At 36.4% G+C, this 26,976-nt stretch overlaps 1 protein-coding gene across 1 annotated transcript in view; it reads right to left on the reverse strand.

The window, feature by feature from the left end:
* The window catches only part of RNF217 (ring finger protein 217), a 131,255-nt gene that overhangs the window by 14,134 nt on the left and 90,145 nt on the right, over positions 1 to 26,976 (reverse strand). Inside the window, exon 3 of the mRNA XM_047101747.1 lies at positions 21,971 to 22,135. Within this exon, the coding sequence (XP_046957703.1) occupies positions 21,971 to 22,135 (165 nt within the window). The remainder of the gene's footprint in view (positions 1 to 21,970; positions 22,136 to 26,976) is intronic.

Below are 26,976 nucleotides of genomic sequence, written 5' to 3' on the forward strand. Positions count from 1 at the left end.
GAGGAATAAGAAGAGATAAAGAATATTCCTTAAAAGAAAGGATTATGTAGAAATTATGCATAAATATCAAGGAACAGACTTTTTTTTTTAAGATGTCATTTTTAAGTAATCTCTATATCCAACACGGGGCTTCAACTCACAACCCTGAGATCAAGAGTCACATGCTCATCAACTGAGCCAGCCAGGCACCCCAAGCCCCTTTCTCTGAGGAAGGAAATGATAGCAGCTGTAAGTGTATTCACAATACCCTTTCAGTTTCCAACTCTAATGTCATTTGCAAGTACCTTTACAGGACTGTTTATACAACGCCATCTGTAAAACTAAGCATCTTCCTCTATTGTTGCAGTCAAGTTACATGTAAATACAGCTTAACCCATAATGTAACAGTGTGGAGTCACTGTCTGAAACACTGAGGCCATGTTACAATAAAGATATTATTTCTTGGGATATAATTGGATACTTGGCTCAGAATCCTGGTGGACACTGCATACAATTGGAGCCATCTTTTATTCAAGTATATGCACCCTTGGTTTGTTAGGTGAAAAACCATGAAAAAGAACTTAACATTATTTCATAAAAAAAAAGAAAAAAGATTTGGTTACACAGTCCAACTCTTATATGATTAAAACAGGATCACCAGAAAGTCTTCCCATTTCACTATCAAGTAGGCATTTACTACATTCAAGTTGCATCCCACTTGTTCTCATTTATTTATATTATTTATATTTATATATAAGTTCTTTGCTTAGAAAATTTATTTAAAATGTCCCCAATACCATTCTGGCTATTGTAAATTTCTACCCATGACTTTGCTTTGGAACGGTTGTGTCAGTGAGTGTTTTAATACAACTGGGAACTTCACAACTAACGTGAGTGAAACCCACCATTGGCCACTTGACTTTTCAGTGAAGCTATAGCCACAGTCCCACAACTTTATACATTTTTTTAAAAGTTTTTATTTATTTATTTATTTTGACAGAGAGAGACAAAGAGAGAGCAGGGGAGGGGCAAAGAGAGAGGGAGACAGAATCCCAAGCAAGCTCCCTGCTGACAGCATAGAACCCGATGTTGGCCTCAAACCCACAAACTGTGAGATCATGACCTGAACTGAAATCAAGTGTTAGCCGCTTAACCAACTGAGCCACCCAGGCACCCTTACACATTTTCTTTTTAAAATTTTTTTTTTTCAACGTTTATTTATTTTTTTTGGGACAGAGAGAGACAGAGCATGAACAGGGTAGGGGCAGAGAGAGAGGGAGACACAGAATCGGAAACAGGCTCCAGGCTCCGAGCCATCAGCCCAGAGCCCGACGTGGGGCTCGAACTCACGGACCGCGAGATCGTGACCTGGCTGAAGTCGGATGCTCAACCGACTGCGCCACCCAGGCGCTCCACACATTTTCTTTTTAAAGTAAACTCTACATTCAACATGGGGCTTAAACTCACAACCCTGAGATCAAGAGTTGTTCCACGGACTTAGCCAATCAGGTTCTCCAACTTGACACATCTCATTTGAAATCCTCCTCTCCTTCCCTTGATGCACAAGGTACATCCCTGAACTTCTGTATTAGTGCAGTTATATTTATATTATTCAAAAACTTCTCAATGGTTATGGAAATGAGAAAAAAATCACCCAGGTAAAAGGGAAGATATTTAATGTGAAAATAGAAATTAGGAAGTTGGGAGACAGGGGTGCCTGGGTGGTACAGTCAGCTAAGTGTCCAACTCTTGATTTTGGCTCAGGTCATGACCCCAGGGTCACGGTATCAAGCCCCATGTCAGGCTCTGCGCTGAGCGTGGACCCTGCTTCTCTTTCTCTTTCTCCCACACTGCCCCTCCACCTCCCACCCCAGCTTGTACACATGCTCTCTCTCTCAAAATATTTTTTTTTAAAGGGAAAATTTTGAAGATAAAGAAATTTACAAAATATAACCTTATTTTGTAGTTTTTGAAATTAAAATTTTTAAGTTTTTGAAGTTGCTAGCTCCAAATTATATGTAGTATTTCAGTTTTATTGATTAAATAACTAAATTTTTTTAACTTCAATTTAAAAGAACAATATGAATTTTTAGAAGGACCTCCAGGTGCTTTCAAAATAACAATAGATAGAAATCATAGTAATGGTGAAACTTTCATTTGAGCAATACACATATTCGTGAACCCATCCTCTATCCATCTATCCATCCATCCATCTACATCCCTACCTACCTACCATCTGTTATCCACCTACTTACCTTTCTACCTACTGGAGTCTGTAGGTGATGATGACCATTTTGAAGAAGTAATAACTACATGGGGGGCAGTATCCTACAGGCAGCACAATGACTACCCCCCAGCAGGCACTTAACAAATGAGAACAAATGAGAGTGAAGAAAGAAAAGTCTACTCAGTGGCTGGTAAGACCTTGGGGATTGAAAATCAGCAGGCTGTGGGGCACCTGGGTGGCTCAGTCGGTTAAGCGGCTGACACTTGGTTTTGGCTCAGGTCATGATCTCATGGTTTCGTGAGTTTGAGCCCATAGGACTCTACACTGGCAGCAAGGAGCCTACTTGAGATTCTTTCTCTCTCCCTCTCTCTCTCTCTACCCCTCCTCCACTCATGCTGTCTATGTCTCTCTCAAAATAAATAAACTTAAAAAACAAACAAACAAACATTAGGTGGATTATAGTTTAAATGTCCATTCCCCCCCAGTAGCTGATCCTTGGCAGGTAAAACCTAAGCTCATTAGGGAGGTTGGAAAAACCTGGGCTTTGACCCCAAGAAGCCCTGTGTTTGAATTCTGGCTCCACAAACTCTATAAAAAGAGGTTACTTCTTGCTTCAATTTAGGTAATATTACTTACATGAGAATAAAAGTGTGATTATATATATATGGTGCCTAACCCATTGGCACATACTGAGTCAGATCAATAATACTGATTCCATCTATCCCTTCCCCTTTGCCCACCTAAAAATGTGAGAAGTCAAATACCTGCTCAACGTAACTGCACACCTCCTGATTGTCAGGTGGTTCCCTTTTTTATATTTTCATATAGGTGATCCTTAGGTTGATGCTAAACTAAAGAGTACCTTCCTAGATAGGCAAGGGCTAGCTTGTGGCCAAGTGCATATGAGCATCTCTGGTCAAGAGTTACTAAACAAATCAACAGAATTTGTTATTCGTCAATAGAAGCAAAACTTGCTTTTCCTATTGACCACTTCATCTTTTTAAATTATATTAAATCTTTTTCTTTTTTTCCTCCCTGCAGTAAAAAAATCTGTCTATAGCTTTTGACTCCCCCCAGATTTAACTACTAATAGTGTACTGTCGACCAGAAGCCTTATCAATAACATAGTTGATTACTACATATTTTATGTGTTATATGTATTAGCATACTGTATGCTTACAATGAAGTAAGCTACAGAGGAGAAATGTTATTAAGAAAATCGTAAGGAAGAGAAAATATATTTACAGTGAATCTGCACAGTTCAAATCTATGTTGTTCAAGAGCCCACTGCACAAATTAGCTACAAGGCCCAAGAAGGAACTTGTACGGGTGAGGGTCTCTGAGGCTCGGCTCTTTAGCTTCCTGATTATTTCTCCCTGAGTCCAGGGCTTCCCCTCTGCTGTGCTTGTTTCTGTGAACGATTCTGAAGAACAATTCCTGTGACCACAGCCATTTAATAGTAGATGGCATGAAGGAATAATATAGGCCAAAGGCCTTAGTGGCCCCTTGAACTATTCCTGATCCTGCTTTAAAGCACCTAAGCACTAGGAGAAGACATGTTCAGAGACAACTGCTGAGCACCCAAAATAAAGGTTATTTCATTGTATCCTCGACTTGTTGACTGTCTATTGTATTTGATCTTTAAGCGGGGATAATAAAGCTTAACAAATTTCCTGGTCACAGGGCATAGTGCTGTATGCAACCTCTAAAGGGAAAAGGACTGATATTTGTTTAGAGCACATTATGTGCCGGGCATTGTACACAGATTAGCACCTTAAAGCCTCATAACCACACCATGAGACTGGCATTCTTATTCATAACCTGAGCTCAGAAATGTAGTCTGCTTGAGTGAACGGAGAAAGGATTTTGATTCATGTCTGTTTCTTTATTATGCTAAGTAGCCTCTTATTATAAACTTAAAGATAAAACCAGGGGGTCAACAGTATCCTTTGCTAAGTGACAGCACAATCTTCGTGCTAGTCAAACAAACATGTCTGCTCTCACGCATGAGGCCTATCTTGAGTCTCACTGCTTGCTTTAGCTGCTCTCTGGACCAATATACATTCTTTCTGTAACACAATCTCAAAACTATTTCTGACAGGAAACATGTACTAATAAGTGAAACTTGTCACTGACAGTTCATCTGGCTCCAAATTTCACATACAATTGTCGCTACTTTATATTTGCTTGTAACACTGCTTCACTGGGTTCTAAAAATCTTTATGTGGCATATTTATTGTTTAATTTAAATGACAAAGACTAATTTCTAGTTTCTTTTAACAGTCTTTCCTTCATTCTTTCTTTCTTTTTTTTTTTTTTAAAGATTTTATTTGTAAGTAATCTCTACACCCAACACGGGCCTCGAACTCCCAGCCCCAAGATCAAGAGTCACGTGCTGTACTTACTGAGCCAGTCAGGCGCCCCTTTCATTAATTCTAAAATAGTATTCTGAACACAGCAGACAACTAAAATACCGTTAGCCCAATAATCTTTCTGCACAGGAAGTGATATAATTCTAAACTCCATAGTAACCTTGTACATTGCAGGATTATACAGTTCTATAGATTCATTTGAATATCTTACACAAGACAGGCAATGATTTAATCATGAAAAAGTAGTTTCATAATTTACCTCAAGTACACAGTGTTTCCTTTATTACTAGTGATAGTGCAACTATCTCTTGATAATTTGATAATTACAGAGAAATGAACTGACACAATGCAAATTAATGTGCAATAGGAGACACTACTTCTCACATTTGACAAGCGAGTTGTAATTTTGAACTCCAAACACACAGGGGATAATAAATTTTATATGCTAAATGAGTTCCCTGAGTGTATCTTTAAAGGTCACACTTTGACAATGCCATCTTTGTTTTTAGAACATAAAGCCTTAAAACATAGCTTTAAATTATATTTACTTAAAGGACATTTTATTCTTCAATGAAGCTGTTTTTACTTCGTATTATCGCTTCAAAACATTCATCAGTTTAGCTCTGCTACAAAACAAATTTAGCATCAAAATTCTGGTTTTGCTTAAGAGACAGAGACAGAATATGACAGACGAAATACTACTAAGCCATGAGATTAAACTGACCACTCATAAATCACAACTATCATTGGATTTGTTACTACTCAAAGGGTTTCTTCTCTCCATCTGTAATAAATAAGAGTGGCTAATACTTAAAAAGTTGAAAATTTAAACACTAAATGTTGCTTAAACCTCTGTACACTTAAAAGTCATGAAATGTTCAGAATATGCCAGATATTTCTTCTAAAAAGAGCTTGATATTAAGTCCACTTTATAGTTAGAAATGACAATGTGGACCCTTTTTGAGTCTATGACATTCTTCATAGGACATATTAACACCTGTAATAAGATATTAATCATAAAACCATATATATATGTATATATATATATATATAATACATATATTAGTATCTGCTATCCTCAAGTTGTGTACATTTTGTTTAATAAAATGTCCACAAAGTACCTGAAAAATAGAAGTAGAATTCAGCTACTAATTTTTATATGGATTCTACTTAAATCATAAGGTGAAAGAATAACAATAAATGAACTGCTAAATATAATTTTTTAATTTTTAAAAAAATGTTTATTTATTTTTGACAGAGAGAGACAGATAGAGCATGAGTGGAGGAGGGGCAGAGAGAGAGGGAGACAGAATCAGAAGCAGGCTCCAGGCTCTGAGCCAGCAGCACAGAGCCTGACGTGGGGCTCGAACTCACAGACTGCGAGATCATGACCTGAGCCACTCAGTCAGACGCTCAACCGACTGAGCCATCCAGGAGCCCCAAGAACTGCTAAATATTGAACCCATTTTGTAATAAAATCAGTACACATCTGCTCATAAGTATTTATCTCTATTTTCACCAAGAAATGAAGGCTTATTTTATTCCTAAAGCAGTAACTGATGACTAAATTAACTGTTACATTATTATTGTCACCAGTAAATAATTTACTCTATTTATGTTTAAAAGTATTTTTATATATGTGTTTGCCCTGATGGCTTTTGATATCTGGAACAATCAACTAGAAGCAATTATGAGGAAAGTTGAAAAAAATCCCCTAAGTGATGCTCAATTCTTTACTTAGCTCACTGAACCAATTCTCCATAAAATAGGAAATTTAAAAAAGCAAACATATACACAAAGCCTTCAAAGGTCTGTTAAAAATATTACAATTTTGAACCTAGAAATACTGTCCAACTATAAAATAAAAAATATATGAGGGCAAAAATAAAACAGTGCCAGAGATGCTCAGACTCTACCTTTTCTGTGGCCATCACTTAAGGAAGCACTTCATTAACTAAATGTGAAATTCAAGAAAATGCAATTTAAGAACATACAAAAAAAAATGGTGTAAGAACTCTCAGAGAGACAGCTGGAAAACAACCAGTTCAATTTAGAATAGGAAGTCAGTTGGTTTCAAGAACATCTTCAAAACATGACAATTTTTTGAATATACCAAGCAATAAAATTCCTGAGGAGCTATATATTAAATAACATGATAAACAAAGTGGGTATTTCTACTCTCAATAGAGGAAAAACAATGAGAACTTTCAGGAAAAACAAAACAAAAGGCATATTAGTTCCAAATATGAGTTGTAACAAAATATGGCACAATTAAGTAATTGATAGGGAGCAAGGATGTTAGGGGCATTTTTCCTAGAAGTTGTGAACTCGTAGAAAAGGAAATGTAATCCTAAATCCATAATTACATGTTCTCGATTATGGAAATGCCCAATTGGTTTTTAAATGTTAAAATCATCCTTTAGGAAAAACAGAAGTATTAAATATTACATTAGAATAGAATGTGAATGTTATTAAATTTAACAATATAAAAACAGAGTTACAGCTTACAGAAAATGGGAAATAAGGAAGAAGCATAAAGAATTACAGGAGGGCTAGATCGTCATATATCATCTAACGTTGTTAGAATACTGAACAGAAGTTTGAGCACATTATTTAAAGGTAAAATATAATCAAAAGAAGAACTAAAGTAATAACTATCAAAAACTTGGAGGAAAAAAATTGGAAGGAGAAGGAAAGGCATACATAAGTGAAATGAATTCTCATCTGTCATATCAAACTAAAAGCGTTCACCTCATTATGGTAGACTACATTGCAAAAAACAAATAAGACGTTGATTGCAAAATTATTTGTTGTTTCCTACTCTGTTAGCTTTTTAAAGCCAATATTCTGCCTGATAACTTTAGTTGTCTTCCAGTGCACTGGTTTGGTATAGAGAATTTGTTATAGAGAATTTCATATATATTTCAAGTTAAATCTTTTTTTTTCAATATGAAGTTTATTGTCATATTGGTTTCCATATAACACCCAGTGCTCATCCCAACAGGTGCCCTCCTCAATACCCATCACCCTCCCTCCCCTCCCTCCCACCCCCCATCAACCCTCAGTTTGTTCTCAGTTTTTAAGAGTCTCTTATGTTTTGGCTCCCTCCCTCTCTAACCTTTTTTTTTTTTTCTTCCCCTCCCCCATGGTCTTCTGGTAAGTTTCTCAGGATCCACATAAGAGTGAAATCATATGGTATGTCTTTCTCTGTATGACTTATTTCACTTAGCATAACACTCTCCAGTTCCATCCACGTTGCTACCAAAGGCCATATTTCATTCTTTCTCAAATTAAATCTTATGATTGACTCATGATGACAAATTCTTTGAAGAAGAGTATAGAATACTGCCCAACACTTATTCCCCAGGGGGCAATTGTACTATAAATTAGCCCCTAGTTTTCTTCCCTCTTCTTTCCCATACTTTCCTTGACCCTGTGTCCCATGTTCTCAAAAATCTTCAGATGCCAGCTCTCCCCTCCTTCATTCATCTTCATCCCTTCCCCCAGTGACAGTACACCCCTTAGCCTGCCAATAGCTCAGGTGTCCTGAGACAATAGCCTCAGGTGTCTCTGTCCTGACAAATCCTTCCTGTAATTCTGCATGACCTTGTGGCCAGTGATTACCCCCACCCTTCCATTTCTCCAGGCTTCTTAAAAGAAAATACTCTATACTCACTGCTTTTCTTATTCACCTCTTAATCCTTCCTCAGTTGACTGCAACCCTATGTTACTGATACATTCAAATCAGTTGTCATTCTCCAGAAAACATTCATTCATTCATTCATTCATTCACTTACTCAACAATTATATATTTGTTCACTGATAAAATCTGACATGGCTCCTGGACTTAAGGAGTTGGTTGTCTGAGGTGTAGACAGACATTAATCAATAGTACAAGTAAACACTCATAAGCTATGACAAATGCTATGAGGGAAAGGGACAAGGTATAAAGAGAACACTTAATAGGAGGAGCTTGGTCTGGTCTAAGGGTCAGAAGAGACTTCTCCAAAAAAGTGACATTGATCTGAGCAGTGAAGGACAAGTAGCATCTCACCAGTTAAGAGGCCCCAGGGTTAGGGAATACATTCCCAGCACAGCATATTCTTGGCACCATATCCATGAAAGGAGAAGCCACCTATGCTAGTCCTGTCCCAGTATTTCTCACTCTACATTTTAAAACTCTTTTTTTTTTTTTTTTTTAAATTTTTTTTTTCAACATTTTATTTTATTTTTGGGACAGAGAGAGACAGAGCATGAACGGGCGAGGGGCAGAGAGAGAGGGAGACACAGAATCGGAAACAGGCTCCAGGCTCTGAGCCATCAGCCCAGAGCCCGACGCGGGGCTCGAACTCACGGACCGCGAGATCGTGACCTGGCTGAAGTCGGACGCTTAACCGACTGCGCCACCCAGGCGCCCCTTAAAACTCTTAATTATCTGTATCCTTCTACTCAAATGCTCTACTCTCCCAGTTGATAAGATCTCAAAGGGCCCTAGATCACATACATCTTCTTTGTTCTTTTCATTAAGGGGACTTGCACAGGTCCTATCAAATAGCATGTTCTCAATAAATATTTATTAAAAGAACAAATGAGTATTATCCATGACCCTCTAAATGCCAAATCCAGTGAACATGTTTTTTATTCTTAACATATCTCTCAGTGGCATTTAGTTGGTTGATCACTACTTCCTTCTGATTTTTGATATAATCTTCCTTCAACACCACCTTTTTTCCAGGTTCTCCTCTTTTCTCTCTCTGGTTCCCATTTCTTCATTTACTCCTTAATTCTACCAATGACTCACCACTTTGCACATATTCTTTGGGGGATCTCTTCCATATACAAATGGTTCCAACTTCCCTCCACTGGATCTCATTTCTTCACTTCCACTGTGGACCTGACTTCTGAGCTATAGACTCATGTAACAACTGTTTGTTGGTCATATACACTTATATGCCTTACAGCCATTTCAAAGTCAAATAGGAAAACCAACTCATCATCATTCCATGGCCCCCATCCTAATGACAACAAAATAAAATGAGGTCAAGCTCCATTATTTTACCTCAATTCATGGTATTACCACCCATTTAGATACCCAAACTAAGGGGTGGTTATCCTTCTGAAGAGGTGGTTATCCTCTCTTTACACTGTTCATCCACATCTAATCCTCAAGATCAGACAGTTTTAGCCCCACGATATTTGTCTAATCCTTTTCTTCTTCTTCAGCCTCTTGACCACTAGCTTAGCTCAGACTTTCATCATTTCCTCTAGATGCCTACAACCACCTTCATAGAATCAATGGCAACAAACCTAAAATATAAATCTGATAATACCATTTCCCTGCCTACAACTTTTTGGATTTTGGAGGCCAAAATCCAAGTTTCTTAACATTGCATGTAAAGCCCAGACTTCTGTTTGTTTCTACAGCCCCACCTTTCACCACTTCCTTCTGTGAACTTTACTCTCAGGGAACCACAAAGTGCTTGTGGTTCCTGCACACAGCAAACATTTCCTTGCTCTGTGCCCTTGTACTTTTATTGTAATAATCTCATTCCTGGATAACATTTTCTCATGCCAAAATCCATCCAATAATCCTCAACAATCTAGCTCTCCCTGGATTCCCCAATATGAATGAGATATTCCTTTTACCATGAACTTTCTTGTAATACTCTATGCAAAGCCCTACTGAAGTACAAGTGTTTGATCATTGTCAGTGTAATAATGCCTATGTCTTCCCTTCTGTGAGTTTCATGAGAAAAAGGACCCCATTTTGCAGAGCACATAATGGGATCTCATGAAAAGAGCTTATAAGGAGGAAAGAAAAATGGCATTTATTCATTCAACAATCTTCTATTTTGGCTTCAAAATATATCCACTATTTTACATAGTGATAATTAAAATGGAGCTATGGAGAAAAAATAAAGCATGTAAGGGCATATTACATATTGATATAGGGGAAGGGGATTACTGGGAAGATGAATTTGGCTGAAAGACATGAAGGGAGAGAACTGGCCATGCAGATAGCTGGGGAAAGTATGGAGAGCCTGAGAAGGGAACATGCTTGATGGTTTTGAAGAAGAGCAAGGAAGGCGATGTGGTTGGAGGAGCTTGAATGAAGTAGAAGATAAGGCTAGAGGAATAATGGAGCAGAAGTGTGTCCAGAATGTGACAAGTCATATGGTTATTATAAGCATTTGTTCTGTGTGAGATGGGAGCCATGAAGAAGATATTTTATTGTTTGAGTGGGCACAATTTTGTTTTAATATAATTTATTGTCAAATTGACTAACATACAATGTGTAAAGTGTGCTCTTGGTTTTTGGGGTAGATTCCTTGTTTCATCAGTTACAAACAACACCCTGTGCTCATCCCAACAAGTGTCCTCCTCAATGCCCATCACCCATTTTCCCCTTTCCCCCACTCCCCCATCCACCTTCAGTTTGTTCTCTGTATTTAAAGGTCTGTTATGGTTTGCCTCGCTCCCTCTCTGTTTGTGACTATTTTTTTCCCCTTCCCTTCCCCTATAGTCTTCTGTTAAGTTCTCAAGATCCACATATGAGTGAAAACATATGATATCTGTCCTTCTCTGACTGACTTATTTCACTCAGTATAATATCTTTCATTTCCATCCACGTTGCTGCAAATGGCAGGATTTCATTCTTTCTCATTGCCAAGTAGTATTCCATTGTATATATAAACCACATCTTCTTTATCCATTTATTAGTTGATGGACATTTAGGCTCTAATTTGGCTATTGTTGAAAGCACTGCTATAAACATTGGGGTACATGTGCCTCTATGCATCGGCACTCCTGTATCCCTTGGATAAATTTCCAGTAGTGCTATTACTGGGTCGTAGAGCAGTTTTATTTTTAATTTTTTGAGGAACCTCCACACTGTTTTCCAGAGCAGTTGCACCAGTTTGCATTTCCACCAACAGTGCAAGAGGGTTCCCATTTCTCCACATCCCTGCCAGCATCTATAGTCTCCTGATTTGTTCATTTGAGCCACTCTGACCGGTGTGAGGTGGTATCTCAGTGTAGTTTTTGATTTGTATTTCCCTGATGATAAGTGACGTTGAGCATCTTTTCATGTGTCTGTTGGCCATCTGGATGTCTCCTGTGGAAAAGCGTCTATTGAATGGGTGCGTTTTGAGAGCTCCTGGAGTGCGTTTGTAGGGATGTGTGAAGTGCTAGAGAACTGCAGGATGATCTATAAGAGCCAACATTTATACTCACCAAATTCTTTCTTCAGCAACCACAGGACCACGCAGCTACAGCTCAGACATAAGAGCCCACAGACATAGCTTTTGAGCTAATTTTATGTGAACAGGAGCAAATTAATCTTTTTCTCTGAATCAATACATTCTTGCCTACAGCACTGTATTATAGGATTTAAGAGAATAAAATATTTGAAGGGAAATATCATGACAAGTAAATTCTCTTAATTCCAAATTCACAATAAATTATGAATGAACATAATTCACTTTCCCCTGCCTGCTTTTTGGTCCAGTTACTTAACCTCACTCAAACAGTTTCTACATCTTGAAATGGTGGTAATTACCCTTTCCTCAGTACTTTTTTGGAGGTTTAAATGAAACAACAAATGTAACTTATATGCTACTGAGCCTATCATTTTATTATTACTGTGTAATATCTTAAAAGTTTTCTCAAAAGGCATTTAACAATTAAGATCTGGACGGCATATTGAAATCTATCGTTTTAGTATCATATCTGAGGGTTTGATGAGACAATGTATGTCTAAAACTATAATGGAGACTGACATTTAGTAAATAATATATCTTATTGTTATTATTATTATTATTATTATTATTATTATTGTGCTAACACCACAGAGTATTATATCAAGGCATTTTTATGAATAAAATACAGATGTCATATCAGAATTCAGCACATTTTGTTAATAGTTTGGCTGGAGGGGCAGAGGGAGAGGGAGAGAAAGAAACATAAGCAGACTCCACACCCAGAGCAGAGCTCGATGTGGGGCTTGATCTCAGGACCATGAGATCATGACCTGAGCTGAAATGAAAAGTCAGATGCTTAACCAAATGAGCCACCCAGGTACCCTGGTATTTTTTTTTTTTTAAGAAAAGTGACTGTCCTGTTACCTAGGAATAGGAACTATGTTGACTCTGGAATAAAATAAATGACTTATTTACCCATTAATCAATGTACAATTTCCAATTAATCATCTCTATTCAATGTCTTATAAAGTGTCCTAAAGAGAGATGTGAGATTATTTATACAAGAAGAAAATTAAGGTGGTCACCTACAGGTAATCTAGTCACCTGTGACTAGATTTGTATCACATTACACAAATGTTTATTTAAATATTTGTCTTATCTGACATTAAGTGACAAGGTAATTTGGAGGAGGAATGTTTAAGGAATTCCCCTTCATTTTTCCAAATTAAAAAAAAACTGACCATTTTGAGAAATACTGACACTAATTTTGCTTTAGAAAAGCCCAGGATGCTGAGCCTTAGAGGTTGTGTAGGAAAATAGAGATGGTTCAAATGGGTCCAGAAAGCTATGATGTTATATTCCTTCAGTTCCCTTGTTAGATTTTACTTATTGTTAATCATGGACTATTACAAACATTTAAAAAATTAAAGTTAATAATGTAACAGACCTACACGGATTCACCACCTGCATTTAATAATGTTAACATATTATAATATTTGCTTCAGAAATATTTTTGAAGAGATAACACTTCCTTTATACATACTGCTTTCTTTATACAATTGTTTCTTAACTTTAACTTCCTGCTTGCTTTAAACTGGTCTGCCTCAAGTTATCGGATTAAAGGGCCTGAAGGTGTGTTCACCTCTATTTTGAAAGTACATGTGTTAAAACAATAGATACTCAGGGGATACCTGTGTGGTGCAATCCGTTGATTGTCTGACTCTTGGTTTTGACTCATGTCATAACCTCACATTGTGAGTTTGAGTATCAGGTGAGTGTGAGCCTCAGGCTCTGTGCTTGGCAGTGTGGAGCCTTCTTGGGATTCTTTCTCTCTCCATCTCTCTCTCCGGCTCCCTGTCTCTCTCTCTCTCTCTCTCTCTCTCTCAAAATAAATAACCTTAAAAAAACAAAGTAGATTTTTTTAAATAAATATACTCAGAAGGCATTAATCTGGCCTTTGAAAAAAATGGAATTTTAACAATTCAAAACTGCACAAAAGAAAAACATGATATGGCTAACAGTCAAAATCTGGTTAAGTAGCACAAATTGACTAATACTAAACTGTTTTTGCAACAACCAGAGGATTGGATCATTAACCATTTTTGCAAAGTTCTCACATTCTTCAAGGCTTCACAACTGTTTTACCTTTAATGAAGCTTATTAAAACATTAGACTAAAATATTAGAGATTTCTAATGTTTCTTTTGAAATCTACAATGATTCATGCCTTTAGAAACATCCAGCTGGGCAGCGGGGGTTTTCCTATCACCTGACACGCATTTCTTAATGAATTAAATATTTATTTTAAAATTTCCTAAAATAAACAGACTATTTTTATTTTAGAGAGAGAGAGAGAGAGAGCGTGCAAATGTGAGCAGGGGAGAGGGGCAAAGGGAGAGAAAGACAGAATCTCAAGCAGGGACCACACTCAGTGTGGAGCCCAATACAGGGCTTGATCCCACGACCCTAGGATCACGACCTGAGCTGAAATCAAGAGTCAGACACTCAACTGACTGAGCCACCGAGGTGCCCCTAGACAGACTCTTTAAAAAGTATTTGTTCTACAATAAAATTGTATGCGGTAGCCACTTTCTGGAAAAAAGGAAACAATAAAATAGATAACTTTCTTTTTTGCTTTTAATTTAGAACCATTAAAGAAACATAATGAGTATATACACTAGAATAGTTTAAGTATTTTGAACTTTTATTTTAAGTTTAAAGTTTATTTATTTTGAGAGAGACAGCCCACATGTGCATGCAAGTGGGGGAGGGGCAGAGAGAGAGGAAGAGAGAGAATCCCAAGCAGGCTCCACACTGACAGTGGGCCTCGAATGTGGGGCTTAAACACAAACTGTAAGTTTACGACCTGAGCTGAAATTAAGAGTCAGAGGCTCAACTGACTGAGCCACCCAGCACACCAAGTATTTTGAACTTTTAAATGAAAACTTAAAAAAACACCATTTGCACTTAAAAATGGTTAAGATGATAAATTTTGTTTTCACCACAGTATAAAGAAGCACCATTTGACTCAATATTGTTTCCAAAAAACTTCAGTACAATTTAAATCTAAAGTGTATATGTGAAATTGCTTATAAAATATGTTTATTAATTTGTTTTGTAGTGTATAATCTTATGTTTGTTAGCTTTTGGGTGTGCACCTCACTTTTCATTTTCTTTGGATTAGCAATTCTTTTTCTTATTAACTCCATTTGATATCTAATTTGTGCTGTAAGACATAGTCTCAAGATGAACTTTTACATGAAATTGAACAAATATTCTAATACTTCTAACAAAACTGAAATCCCCTACTTGCTTTAAAGTGAAACTAGGGGCACCTGGTTTGCTCAGCTGGTTAAGCATCTGACTTCGGCTCAAGTCATGATCTCATGGCTTGGCTCATGAGTTCGAGCCCCATGTCGCGCTCTGTGCTGACAGCTCAGACCCTAGAGTTGCTTTGGATTCTGTGTCTCCCTCTCTCTCGGCCCCTCCCTGACCCATGCTCTGTCTGTCTCTCTCTCAAAAATAAATAAACATTAAAAAAATAAACTTAAACTAAAAAGTATCATAAATTAGACTTAATTTTGTAGTAGCTATGTTCACAAAAGACATTTTAAAATTACCATACATTTTCTATAGGCTAAGAATTTATATAAGACAGGAAATATGTTTTTAAGAAAAAAAAAATAGTGTCTCAAGTAGAGAATTATAAATTAAGAAGCAATGAAATTCAAATAAAAATGGCTACGCAGGGATGCCTGGGTGGCTTAGTTAGTTGAGCATCTAACTCTTAATTTTGGCTCAAGTCATGATCCCAGGGTCATAGGATTGTGCCCCACATTTGGCTCTGCACTGAGCATGGAACCTGCTTAAGATTCTCTCTCCTCTTTCCCTCCCATTTCCCTCTCCCTCGCTCATATGCTCTCACTCTCTCTCTGTCAAATAAAAAAAAGCTAAGTAAAGTTAATCTTATTATGCTGCTATTAACTTTTTATAAAAATGTCTTATAAATAGATAACTTCCAGAAATGTTTGCATATTTTCACCTCACCCTAAAAAAATCACATTATGAATAAACATCTTAATCACATATGGAAGAAAAATATTTCAACACTAATTCTGTTTATCTGCCAAAATTCAATTATGAAAATAATTTTGATTTCTCAGCATAAGTCAGATCTCTTCATAATATTATACCACATATTAAACTGGTCTTTTCACTTGAGGAAATGGTAAAAACTCATGGGAGACATAACATTTATAAGCAAATAAAAGAGAGGTTGTTTTATTTGGAATGCTAAATAAAATAGCAAATTAATAGACTATCAAAACTTGTTTGGATGGGTACCTTTTACTAGAGCAAAATCATTTAAATTTTTTTTAATGTTTATTTTTGAGAGAGTGAGAGAGACAGAGTGTGAGTTGGAGGAGGGGCAGTGAGAGAGGAAGACACAGAATCCAAAGCAGGCTTCAGGCTCCAACCTGTCAGCACAAAGCCCGATGCAAGGCTCAAACCCACGAACCGCAAGATCATGAATCTGAGCCAAAGTTGGATGCTTAACCAACCGAGCCATCCAGGCGCCCAAAAAGCAAAATCACTTAACACTTACCAATATAAGCACAGAACTTCCTTGAAAAATTAGCAGCAGCAAGATTAGGGAGTTCAGAAGGGAGACTTTTTTTTATGTTCAAGTTTTTATTTAAATCTAGTTAGTTAACATATAGTGTAATATTAATTTCAGGAGTAGAATTTAGTGATTCATCACTTACATATACCACCCAGTGCTCAACACAAGTGCCCTCCTTAGTACCCATCACCCATTTAGCCTATCCCCCCTGCCCATCTCCCCGCCCATAACCATCAGTTTATTCTCTATATTTAAGTCTTTCTTTTTTTTTTTATTTAAAAAAAATTTTTTTTTCAACGTTTATTTATTTTTGGGACAGAGAGAGACAGAGCATGAATGGGGGAGGGGCAGAGAGAGAGGGAGACACAGAATCGGAAACAGGCTCCAGGCTCTGAGCCATCAGCCCAGAGCCTGACGCGGGGCTCGAACTCACGGACCGCGAGATCGTGACCTGGCTGAAGTCGGACGCTTAACCGACTGCGCCACCCAGGCGCCCCATATATTTAAGTCTTTCTTATGGCTTGCCTCCTTTTTTTTTTCTTTCCCCAATGTTCATCTGTTTTGTTTCTTAAATTCCACAATAAATGAAACCATATAGTATTTGTCTCATAAGAGAGACTTTTACATATATTAACATAACATATGGTTAGGGAAAAATTACAAATCAATAGGTAGGAGGAGAATTATGTAATAAACCCTATTAGGTTAGATGATCTTAATTTGGAAAAAATTAGTGCAGGTATCCAATGCATAATAAACATCACAATAAGTTATGATTAAAGAGTTAAAATATATAGAAGTTAAATAGTTAAAAGAAAAGGAAGAAAATAGACTGGTTTATCAAACTTCTGGGTGATAGATAACTTTCTAAGCTTAGGAGCAAAATATTTATAAAAGATACGTAAATATATAAAATATGTGTGTAAAATATACAAACATGAATATGAATGTAAATATAAATATGATGTGTGTTTTTATATCCATCCAAAAAGAAAAATAATGATATATTTGGTCAAAAAAAATTTTTTAAATGCACGCACACACACACACACACACACACACACACACATTAAGTAAAAAATGAAAATAAAAAAAGAAAAAAACCATCATTGATATAAAAAGAGAGTAAAAGACGGCAGGAGAGAAAATATGCCAGAAAAGCAGTTATTATTTTCAAAGAGCTCATGTAATCTGATATAAAAAATATGCCCTGACTGATCCATGCAAATGGGCAAAGGATACACAGAAAACTCAAAAGTGGCATTACAAACTGAACATTACATGAATTTATATTCAATCTAAAGGCAAATAAGGAAATTCAAAATATAAGAATAAAATATTTTTAAACTATTAAAATAGCAAGTATTTAAAAATACTTGAAACGCTAATAAGAAATGCTTATATAGAAACAGGTCCTCAAGTTTTTTCTGGTGAAATTTTAAACTATTTCAATCTTTTCAGAAAGCAAATTGGCAATATGTACGAAATGTTAAAAACATTGACATCCTTTAAACCAGTGTTTATTTTTAGAAATATATACTTTTAAAGGTCCAAAATAGGGGTGCCTGGGTGGCTCAGTCAATTAAGCATTGGACTCTTGATTTTGGCTCAGGTCATGATCTCATGGTTCTTGAGTTCAAGCCCCCCATCGGGCTCTGTGCCAACATCGCGGAGCCTGCTTGGGATTCCCCTTCTCCCTTTCTCTTTCTCTCTTTCTCCCTTTCTCTTTCTCCCTTTCATCCTTTCTCTGCTCCTCCCTCCCCCCTCAAAATAAATTTAAAAAAATAAAAAAATCTTTAAAGGTCCAAAATATGGAAAAAAGATATATTCAGGATATCATCAAGACATTATTTAGTTTTTATATCATATATATATGTAAATATATATTTTTTAGCCCTAAAGCCAAACAAAGACAGCTTTGGTATCCAGTAGCAGAAAGGCATTTAAGAGTTAATAAGCTAATTAAACAATTGTTATAGAAACTATTTAGTGACCTGAGAAAGGTTTGGTATGGTAAATGGGAAAACAAAGAATATCAAATGATCTGCATACTACAATTAAAACTTTAAAAAGTTTCTTAAATAGGGGAAAGATGGAGGAGATACAATGGTGAGTACACTGGAAAGGCAGGATTCTTGATACATTTTTTTCTCTTTTCCAAATTTCTATTATGTTATAGGACTTTTATAAACAAAACAATCATTTAAAAATCACAATTATTAAAATTATGAATCAATCTAAGAAAATATACCTATGCAGGGTATAAAAATATCAAAACACTTTGGCCATAACAAAATTTTAAACACATTTGATTATCATTGAGAGCAGATACTTATGAAAATATATATAATTGTTTTGTTCACTTGCATTATGCGAAATTGTTCTTTTTCATAAACTCTTAGCATCTTCCTCTTTTACATTTATAAATTTAATTCTTTTAATTGAAAATAAATAATTTTAGGGGAGCCTGGGTGTTCAGTCAGTTAAGTGTCCAACTCTTCGTTTTGGCTCAAGTATGATCTCATGGTTTGAGAGATTGAGCAAGGAGCCTGCTTGGGATTCTCTCTCTCTCTCTCTCTCTCTCTCTCTCTCTCTCTCTCTCTCTGCCCATCCCCTGCTCACACACACACACACACACACACACACACATACACACACACACACACACACACACTCTCTCTTTCTGTCTCTCTCAAAATAAGTAAATAAACATAAAAAAAGAAAATAAATCATTTTAATACACATATTTTCACTTGTTAATTTCACACTGATTTCTACTGTGCATTCATAGCCATTTAGTTTAACTTGCTTCATATTTATTTATTTTCCAACATTTTATATTTATAAATTTAAATGATTATTTATGAAAGCAAAGCCTTGGAGTATAAGATAAATATTAAGTCATTGAGTAGTGTCTCCTCATGGATTTCTGTTATAAGAATTAATGTTTTGTGGGGGGGGAAATAATTTTAAGGTACAACAACAACAACAACAACAAAAATCACAGTTAAGAAAATGCAAAGCTATAAAGTCATATGCTTAAAAGAAAAGGAAGACTGAACAATTTGTATTCAAATCACACCCTAAAATATGACATAAATGACATGAATTGTATGGAACCTGAATCTCACCAGAAAGTAGATTCTGTGCTACACACTATCACGTAAGTGGATTTCGTGGTTCCTTGGCTCCTTTCCTTTCAGCCATTTGAAAGCTAATTCTTTTTCAAGCCCCAACATTTTAGCTATTACTTCAAAGAGCAACCAGTATGGATGTTCTCTCTTGTTTATTTATACTTGTTAAAACTGTGAGAAGTTGTTAGAGCATTCAGAAAACTCCTTATAGTTGGCTGCTTTTTCTTTCTATATATCAGAGTCCACTTAATGTTAGACTGAAGGATTACAGTAACCAATGTATGTTTTTATGTATTACCTCAATTCATTCAGAATTTCCTCAATGTGCAATGCTGCTCTACTCATTCAGCATATGGTTGTGGAGCCAGGCTAACTGGTAATTGTTTTTACAACGTTCCAGAGAAATAAAAAGTATACTTTTGAATAAAGTGTTAAATAGAATGACTTGACAGCAGTTCTAAATTCCTACTGGTCTTTATTTAGTTGAAAGTGAGTATCAGCTTTGAATAAACTGAAAAGGCAAGAGAAAGGAGGAAAGGCCTCATTTTCTCATTGTTCTTCAGTGTATGAAAAATGGAAGTGTACTGAGCAGTTGATGCAGTGATCTGGAACAACTCTAAAATCAAAACGATAATTGTGGATGAATTTGCCTTCCACAGGGAAAACAAAGAAAGCTTTAGCTCAAACATCTTTAGACATGGCTTTTAAGGAGCCAGGTCATCTAAACTATTTCAAAAGTTTTTTCAGTTGCTAAGAATGCAACATGTTATTAGAGGCAATACTTTTACTTACTATATGTGCAAACTAGTATGTGAATCTAATACAGTGAATCTGTGCATTACATTTATGCTCATTAATAGGCTTCAGAATATGCTTTATTACCTCAAGTAGGATTTAAAATGATTAATTTTTAAAAATTTTCTGAGAAGTCAAATTTTATTTATCTGGTGCTAAGTCTCCAGGAAGGAATTGCAAAATTGTTCTTAGGCCCAATCTGCACTGATTTCTTTCTTCTTTTCTTTTAGGTTAAAGTTAGTTAACATAGAGTGTAGTATTGCTTTCAGGAGTAGAATTTAATGATTCATCACTTACACCCAGTGCTCCTCCCAAAAAGTGCCCTCCTTAATGTCCATCACCCATTTAGCCCACTCCACACCCTCCTCTCCTCCAGCAACCCTCAGTTTGTTCTCCATATTTAAGAGTCTCTTATGGTTTACCTCCCTCTCTGTTTTTATCTTATTTTATTGTTCCTTCCTTTCCCCTATGTCACTCTGTTTTGTTTCTTAAATTCCTCATGAGTGAAATCATATGATAATTTGTCTTACTCAGCGATCAAAAAAAATGCAATCTTGCCATTTGCAACAATGTAGATGGAACTAGACTGATTTCTAAAGATTAATTTGGCAAAAAGTGGAAAACATACCGAAGAGTGTACATACACATATACACACATATAAGTTTCTAAAGTGAGCTTTGAGGGAAAAAAAAAAAGAAAAAAGAAAAACTCCAAACTTAAACAGATCCCTATCCTGGAAGTATCAAATCCAAAGTTTTCTGGCTGGATTTACTTGCTGATTTCTCTACAGGTGAGCCTTCCCTGGCTGTTTGCATGGTTGACTTTCAACATGTAAATCTCAGCTCAAATGCCTACTAACTTTTGATTGCCTGCGTGATAATCAAGAGAAAAATGAGAAATGGGATTCATAAAATCCCTAAGTTCTGACTTCAGCTATTAGCTTCTACCGCACCAGATTTACAAAAAGCAAATGATCAGCTTAATGTAATCCTTAAGTGATAAGCAATGGAAGAGGGAGAGAAAAGCAAAGGATAGCAGGACTCAGAGCCTGCATAATTGAATAGTGATTATAGTACATGCGGGAAACTAGAAATAATATTTTACATTATTTTCATTCCGGCTTTTCCCTATACACACATCTCCATTTTTATTTTTAGTGTTTTTTTGAACAATTCAGATTTTTTTAATGTTTATGTATTTTTGAGAGAAAGAGAGCACGCACACATGTGGACATGAACCGAAGAGGGTCAGGGAGAGAAAGGGGAAGAGAATCTAAAGCAGGTTCTGCACCGACAGCAGTGAGCCCAAAGTGTGACTCAAACTCAGGAACCATGAGACCATGACCTGAGCCGAAGTCGGACGCTCAGCTGACTGAGCCACCCAGGTGCACTAGAACATAAAATCTTTGAAGTTTAAAATCAGTAATTATATGTAGCCTCCTTAAATTTTGAAGTATAATGCAAGTAAAAAGAATATATGTCGTTTATATGCAAAAATCTTCCAGTCAGTTATGTAATATAATTACTCTTCTAAAATGAAACAGCAAATAACCTGCATTAAAACAGTTACACATATAATTCACTTCAATATTGTAAATGTTACCGTTCAGTGATTTTCTGGGCAAAGGTTAGTTTTCTCACCTTGCACTTTGGACACTTCTGGGCATTCCTCTGCCCATGCTCAATTTCACTGGCCCAGTGACGCAACAACTTGTCCCCTTTTTTGTACTCCTTGCAGTTAACACCTTCATGCCAAGGAGAGTGGCACTTAAAACACCAGACGAATTGGCAAGTGGGGCACTGGATCTGTATAAGGAAAAGTACCATTAAGCACTGGGAAACATATTGACAGTTCCTAAAAGGATAAGAATGATGATGCTTGAGGAGATTAGCTTGAAGGTTATAATCTGTCCAGACTTAAAATATTACCCCGCTGTAAGATTACACTACAATGAGATGTAACTGTTCTATTATTAAAGGAGGAAAGAATTGCTTTGACATGGATGGTAAGGCTGTTTGTAGACCATACTGGAAATAAACATTGGGACATTCTGGAAATTATTTTGGCTTTAAGAAAATCTTCTAGATTGAAGCACAGAGTAAGAGCTGAAGTCCACAATGCTCTGAACCTACAAACTAGGCTGCTGCCCTGAAATTCACATTTTCTTTGAACCAATTTCCCAGGAGTTTCCATTGCTATTACCAATGGCTTTATTAACTTTTATAAAATCAAAGCCCACAGATGCTCCATCAAATGAAAAACACACTGGCAAATAAACTACTATTCCAGCATTTACTAGGTAAATGCCATCTAAAATAAAGGACATGCCTCATTTGCTATTAATCTAAGGGAGGTTAATTATAAAATTAATACAAAGGATCCTATTAGAAATATATCTGTATGGTGATCCTGTGGCCTGTACCTAGGAATCCATCAAAAAAATGCCTTTGCATTTTCACTATGTAGAGGTATATGTGAGAGTATGTGTTTACGTTCATTGAAAATATTTGTTTTCCACTTGATATGGAAGACATTTTTCTTACTTCCTTCATTTTGAATGATAGTGAGGTGTCCCATTCTCATACAGTATTTCTGGTGTTCACTCTCCAAGAACATATAGGCATAATTTGAATTTCTCAGCCCTGTTGGATTAAAGTGAATAAAATGTCTCAATATAAACAAAACTGATACCTATTCTCCGTGCTCCTGTATATTATTTCACACAGCATGAGTGAATTTACTGACTACACTTTGAAAACTAGTTAGAATTTCTTTTGGTAAACTGCTGACAATATCTCTGCTTATTTTCTTGGCAAACCACTTTTTTTTTTTTTTAAATCAAAGCTTCCGATATAGAGATTAACCAAGGAGAAATTACAATCACAGATCTTATAACTCAAAGCACTGCAGTTTTTACTAATGTCAAGAATAGATAATATTCTTCCTATGTAAACATGAAGTAACAAAAGTACTTTTGCTTTTAATTTATATCAAAACAAAATGTTATTTTGTCAGAAAATTTTAAACATCATCTATTTATTTATTGAAATTCTCTTAGGTATAATATTTATACCGCTGCATGACATGAAGTATTTATTTTTACCTCCAAAATAATGCTACAAAGTAGATAGAATCACAAGTTTATAGATAAGGAAACTAAGGCTCACAGAGATTAAATAACTTGTCCAAAGTAACGTAGCAAGTTTGCCTTAAGAAGAAATTTAAACATAAGTTTGTCTAGCTCCAAAGCCAGCAAGAAAGAAAGTATTCTTTCTTCAGCATTTGAAAACAAAAAAACATAGAAGTCAAAGCCATGGTTAAGCTATTCAGTAAGTCAGAATTCTTCATGACTACCAACAAAAAGTGAATGTTAAAAATCCTTTTCAAAATTTTATTTACAGAAATGAGGAGACTTCTTGGTTATAAAAAGGAGGCATGTTGCTATTTAGCCATTTAAAGTAATCATTTTTGCCTTCTCTGGTCATTAAAGTTAAATAGTCATTTTAAAGTAAGAAGAATGAGTTGAAGCGGGTAAACTCCAGATAATAAAACAATATAAAACGATCATCTCCCCCTTGTCATTGAACAATGAGGAATAAATGTAAATATCACATGAGGCGTATGAATGTAACTTTCTCATGTAATGAATGAAATGGGGAAGAAGTCAGAAAGACTCGTTTTTCCTCAGGTGTCTGCGATTATCAGGAGGACTTGAAGATTTAAGTAAATCCCCTTCTATTCAACATGATTCATAATTTTAAATCACTGACCTCTAGCACTGTCAAATAAAAAAAAAACTTCTTTGCTTTTTAATCAGTCAGATTGTGTTTATGAAATGAACAGAAGAATGAATGAAATGGCACTTTGACACCGGGATTAACTCTGTGGATGTCAGACATCAAAATGGTTCAAGGATCTTTGTGACCAAGTGCTAAACTATCACCCCTATGGATCCCTAATGAAGACAATTAGAACCGTATGACTCTCCTAAGGTACCAGAATGATAAAGAATCTGATACATGGGTGTCTACACCAGGGACTCAGGCTCCCAACTTTGCATAATAAACAGCTAAGTCCTGTGGCAATCTTCACCAACACGAACTCGGTGGCAAACTGTGAAAAGAGTTTCGCAGCAAGCTCTCAAATGAAGATGAATAATTTAAATTCAGATCCAGCTGCTTACTGTCTCTCACTGAAAACATTAAAATAACTATTGTTTTGCTCTGAAGTAAGATAATAAAAGGATTAATAGTCAACCCCAACAACACTGTTGTTCTATATTGTCTACATGCTAACTGTTTGGTCTGAAGATGCCTTATTCATTGTGACCTTAACCATATTCAAAATCGGCCTTCTATAAAACACAAACGGACATCACTGCTGCATCTTCTTCCACTCCTTTTTTTAATACTTCTTCCTCCACATGAAATGCTGTCTTACAACCACAGCCCTTCCACACGGAGTGCCTGCCTTCTGAGTAATTATATTCATGCAGAGGCCACTACATTCTATCCTTTCTGTCCCAAGTGTGGTTGGAGGGGCAGCTACATCAGCATCGCCTGGTAGTTTGCTGGAAACAAAAAATTCATGTCATGGCCCTTACCTACTGAATTAGAGCCTGTATTTTCACAAGGTCCCCTGGTGATTCACATGCATGCTAAAGTTTGAGAAGCTCTGCTCGATGCCATCTGACCCTGAATCCCTGGTCACAACTGATTACAATAGGGATGAGTCCCTCAGCAAACACATGTATCCACTGGCTGGCAAGCAGTCTATGGGGTGGCTGACATGAGTTTGTGTAGCCGGGTGCTCATAGTTGAACAGAGATTAGGCAAGACAGATTTATTCTCTTGAGGAGTGAAATGGGGATACACATAAACTTTACCTTTGCTGTGAAGACAAAGGTGAGAAAAGCTGAGTGAGCACAGTGCAGATCACAGAAGGGAACAACGGACATTCAAGTCCAGTGACGCAACAGAAGGGCTCTCATGCAAACAGAAAGAGTGCCCAGTTCTCTGTATTTTCAGTGGCTGCTGAGGCTGCTTTCCTGCCCTTCCTTCTTCCTGTGGAGCTTGCAGGAAACCCTGTTAACTCAGGTAGCTTGAAAGAAAGTATATCTCTGTCTCTTGTAATTGGAGAAAGTCCAATGAACACAATCTGTCTATTGAAATCTTATCCGGATCAAATACGACTTGCTTGAAGATGTCTTCTCTTTTCCTCCCAAAGAGATTCAGTGTCTCTTTTACAGAACTCCCATTAGACATGTAGATGTCTAATCTCCTTAACAGGCTACAAGTTCACTGAGGACAAAGGATGTCTCAGGCATCCTGTATTTCCTGAGATAAGTAACATAGAACTTCTGGCACATGGCAGGCACTCAAAGTTATTTGTAAAATGAATTATTTTACACACAGGAAGCACTACATATTGGGTAACATTAAATGAATTCAAAGAAAAATCAACATATCTATCTAATTTATGACTAATGGCTGAGATGGTATCATTATTTCTTAGATTACTAGATGATATTTACTAAATATTTTATCCACATGACATTTTACTGAGCATGATGATCATGATCAAACTCTCCTGCAAGAGACAGGGGGCTGCAAGTGTTTTAAGAATAAAGTTATCAGACTTAAGAATCTTGAATAACTTGTCCCAGAATCCATGAAAGATTAAAAAACCTTTATATTACATTTTTGACTTTTGAATTCCTTTAGTTTTTACAGAAATCTGGGCTACAGTGACACTCAGATGACAGGTTAAACCCATCTACTTGCCCTCAGCAAATGGTGTTTTCTCTTGACAGTCATACCAAATAAAAAAAAAAAAAACCACAACATAAAAAGAGTTCAAAACCAAAAGGCACCCCAGAAACATCTTTCTTTTTTGGCTGAAATTCTATACACTCCTATATATATAATTATTTTAAATCACAAAATCATTACTTACTAAACATAAAATACTAGATAATCTCTGTGTATAAATGCAGCATTGCAAATATGAGCTAACTCAGTTTTCTAAGAAGAATTTGTTTTATTAGAACTATAGGTTAAGACAGATACTCAATAATAAAACATATTCACCATTCATTTACCCATTCAAAAAATATTTATTGAGTACCTTCAAGTAGTAGGTACTGAATGTACTGATTTTAGGCACATAAAAAAGAATGAAAATACTTATCCTCAAGGAGTTTACTGAAGACAGACAGATACAAACCCAGAGAGCTATAAAACGGTGTCACAACCACTAAACTAGAAGGTTGGACAAGTGGGTGCCATAGCAAAGGTGTTTCAGAGAAGGCTGGAAGAGTAATGTTCAGAGAGAATGTGGCCTTGAAGGTTGAGTGGAATGTGTCTGGGGCAAGTGGTGGGGTAACACTTCTGGCAGAGGGCACATCCTAAGCTATCACAGAGGCTGAAAGCACCCAGTGCATGGGGGGAAATAGCAAGTGTTCCAGTATGGCCCAGAGATGTCACCTCAACTGGTTCAATCCTCAGCCTTGCTGAAATGTCTAATAAACAGAGTCCACTCAGTCTTACATTTATGCTCCTATACTCTCGATGCGTCTCTCAAAATACACTGTGGTCCAGAACTTGCTTACATGAAACATACAACTTATGGCTTTGTCCATAGCTTA

The sequence above is a fragment of the Lynx rufus genome, unplaced genomic scaffold (genome assembly GCF_022079265.1).
Source record: "Lynx rufus isolate CCGP_SWC_20201006 ecotype Redwood Valley unplaced genomic scaffold, mLynRuf1.p SCAF_6, whole genome shotgun sequence".
NCBI lineage: Eukaryota > Metazoa > Chordata > Mammalia > Carnivora > Felidae > Lynx > Lynx rufus.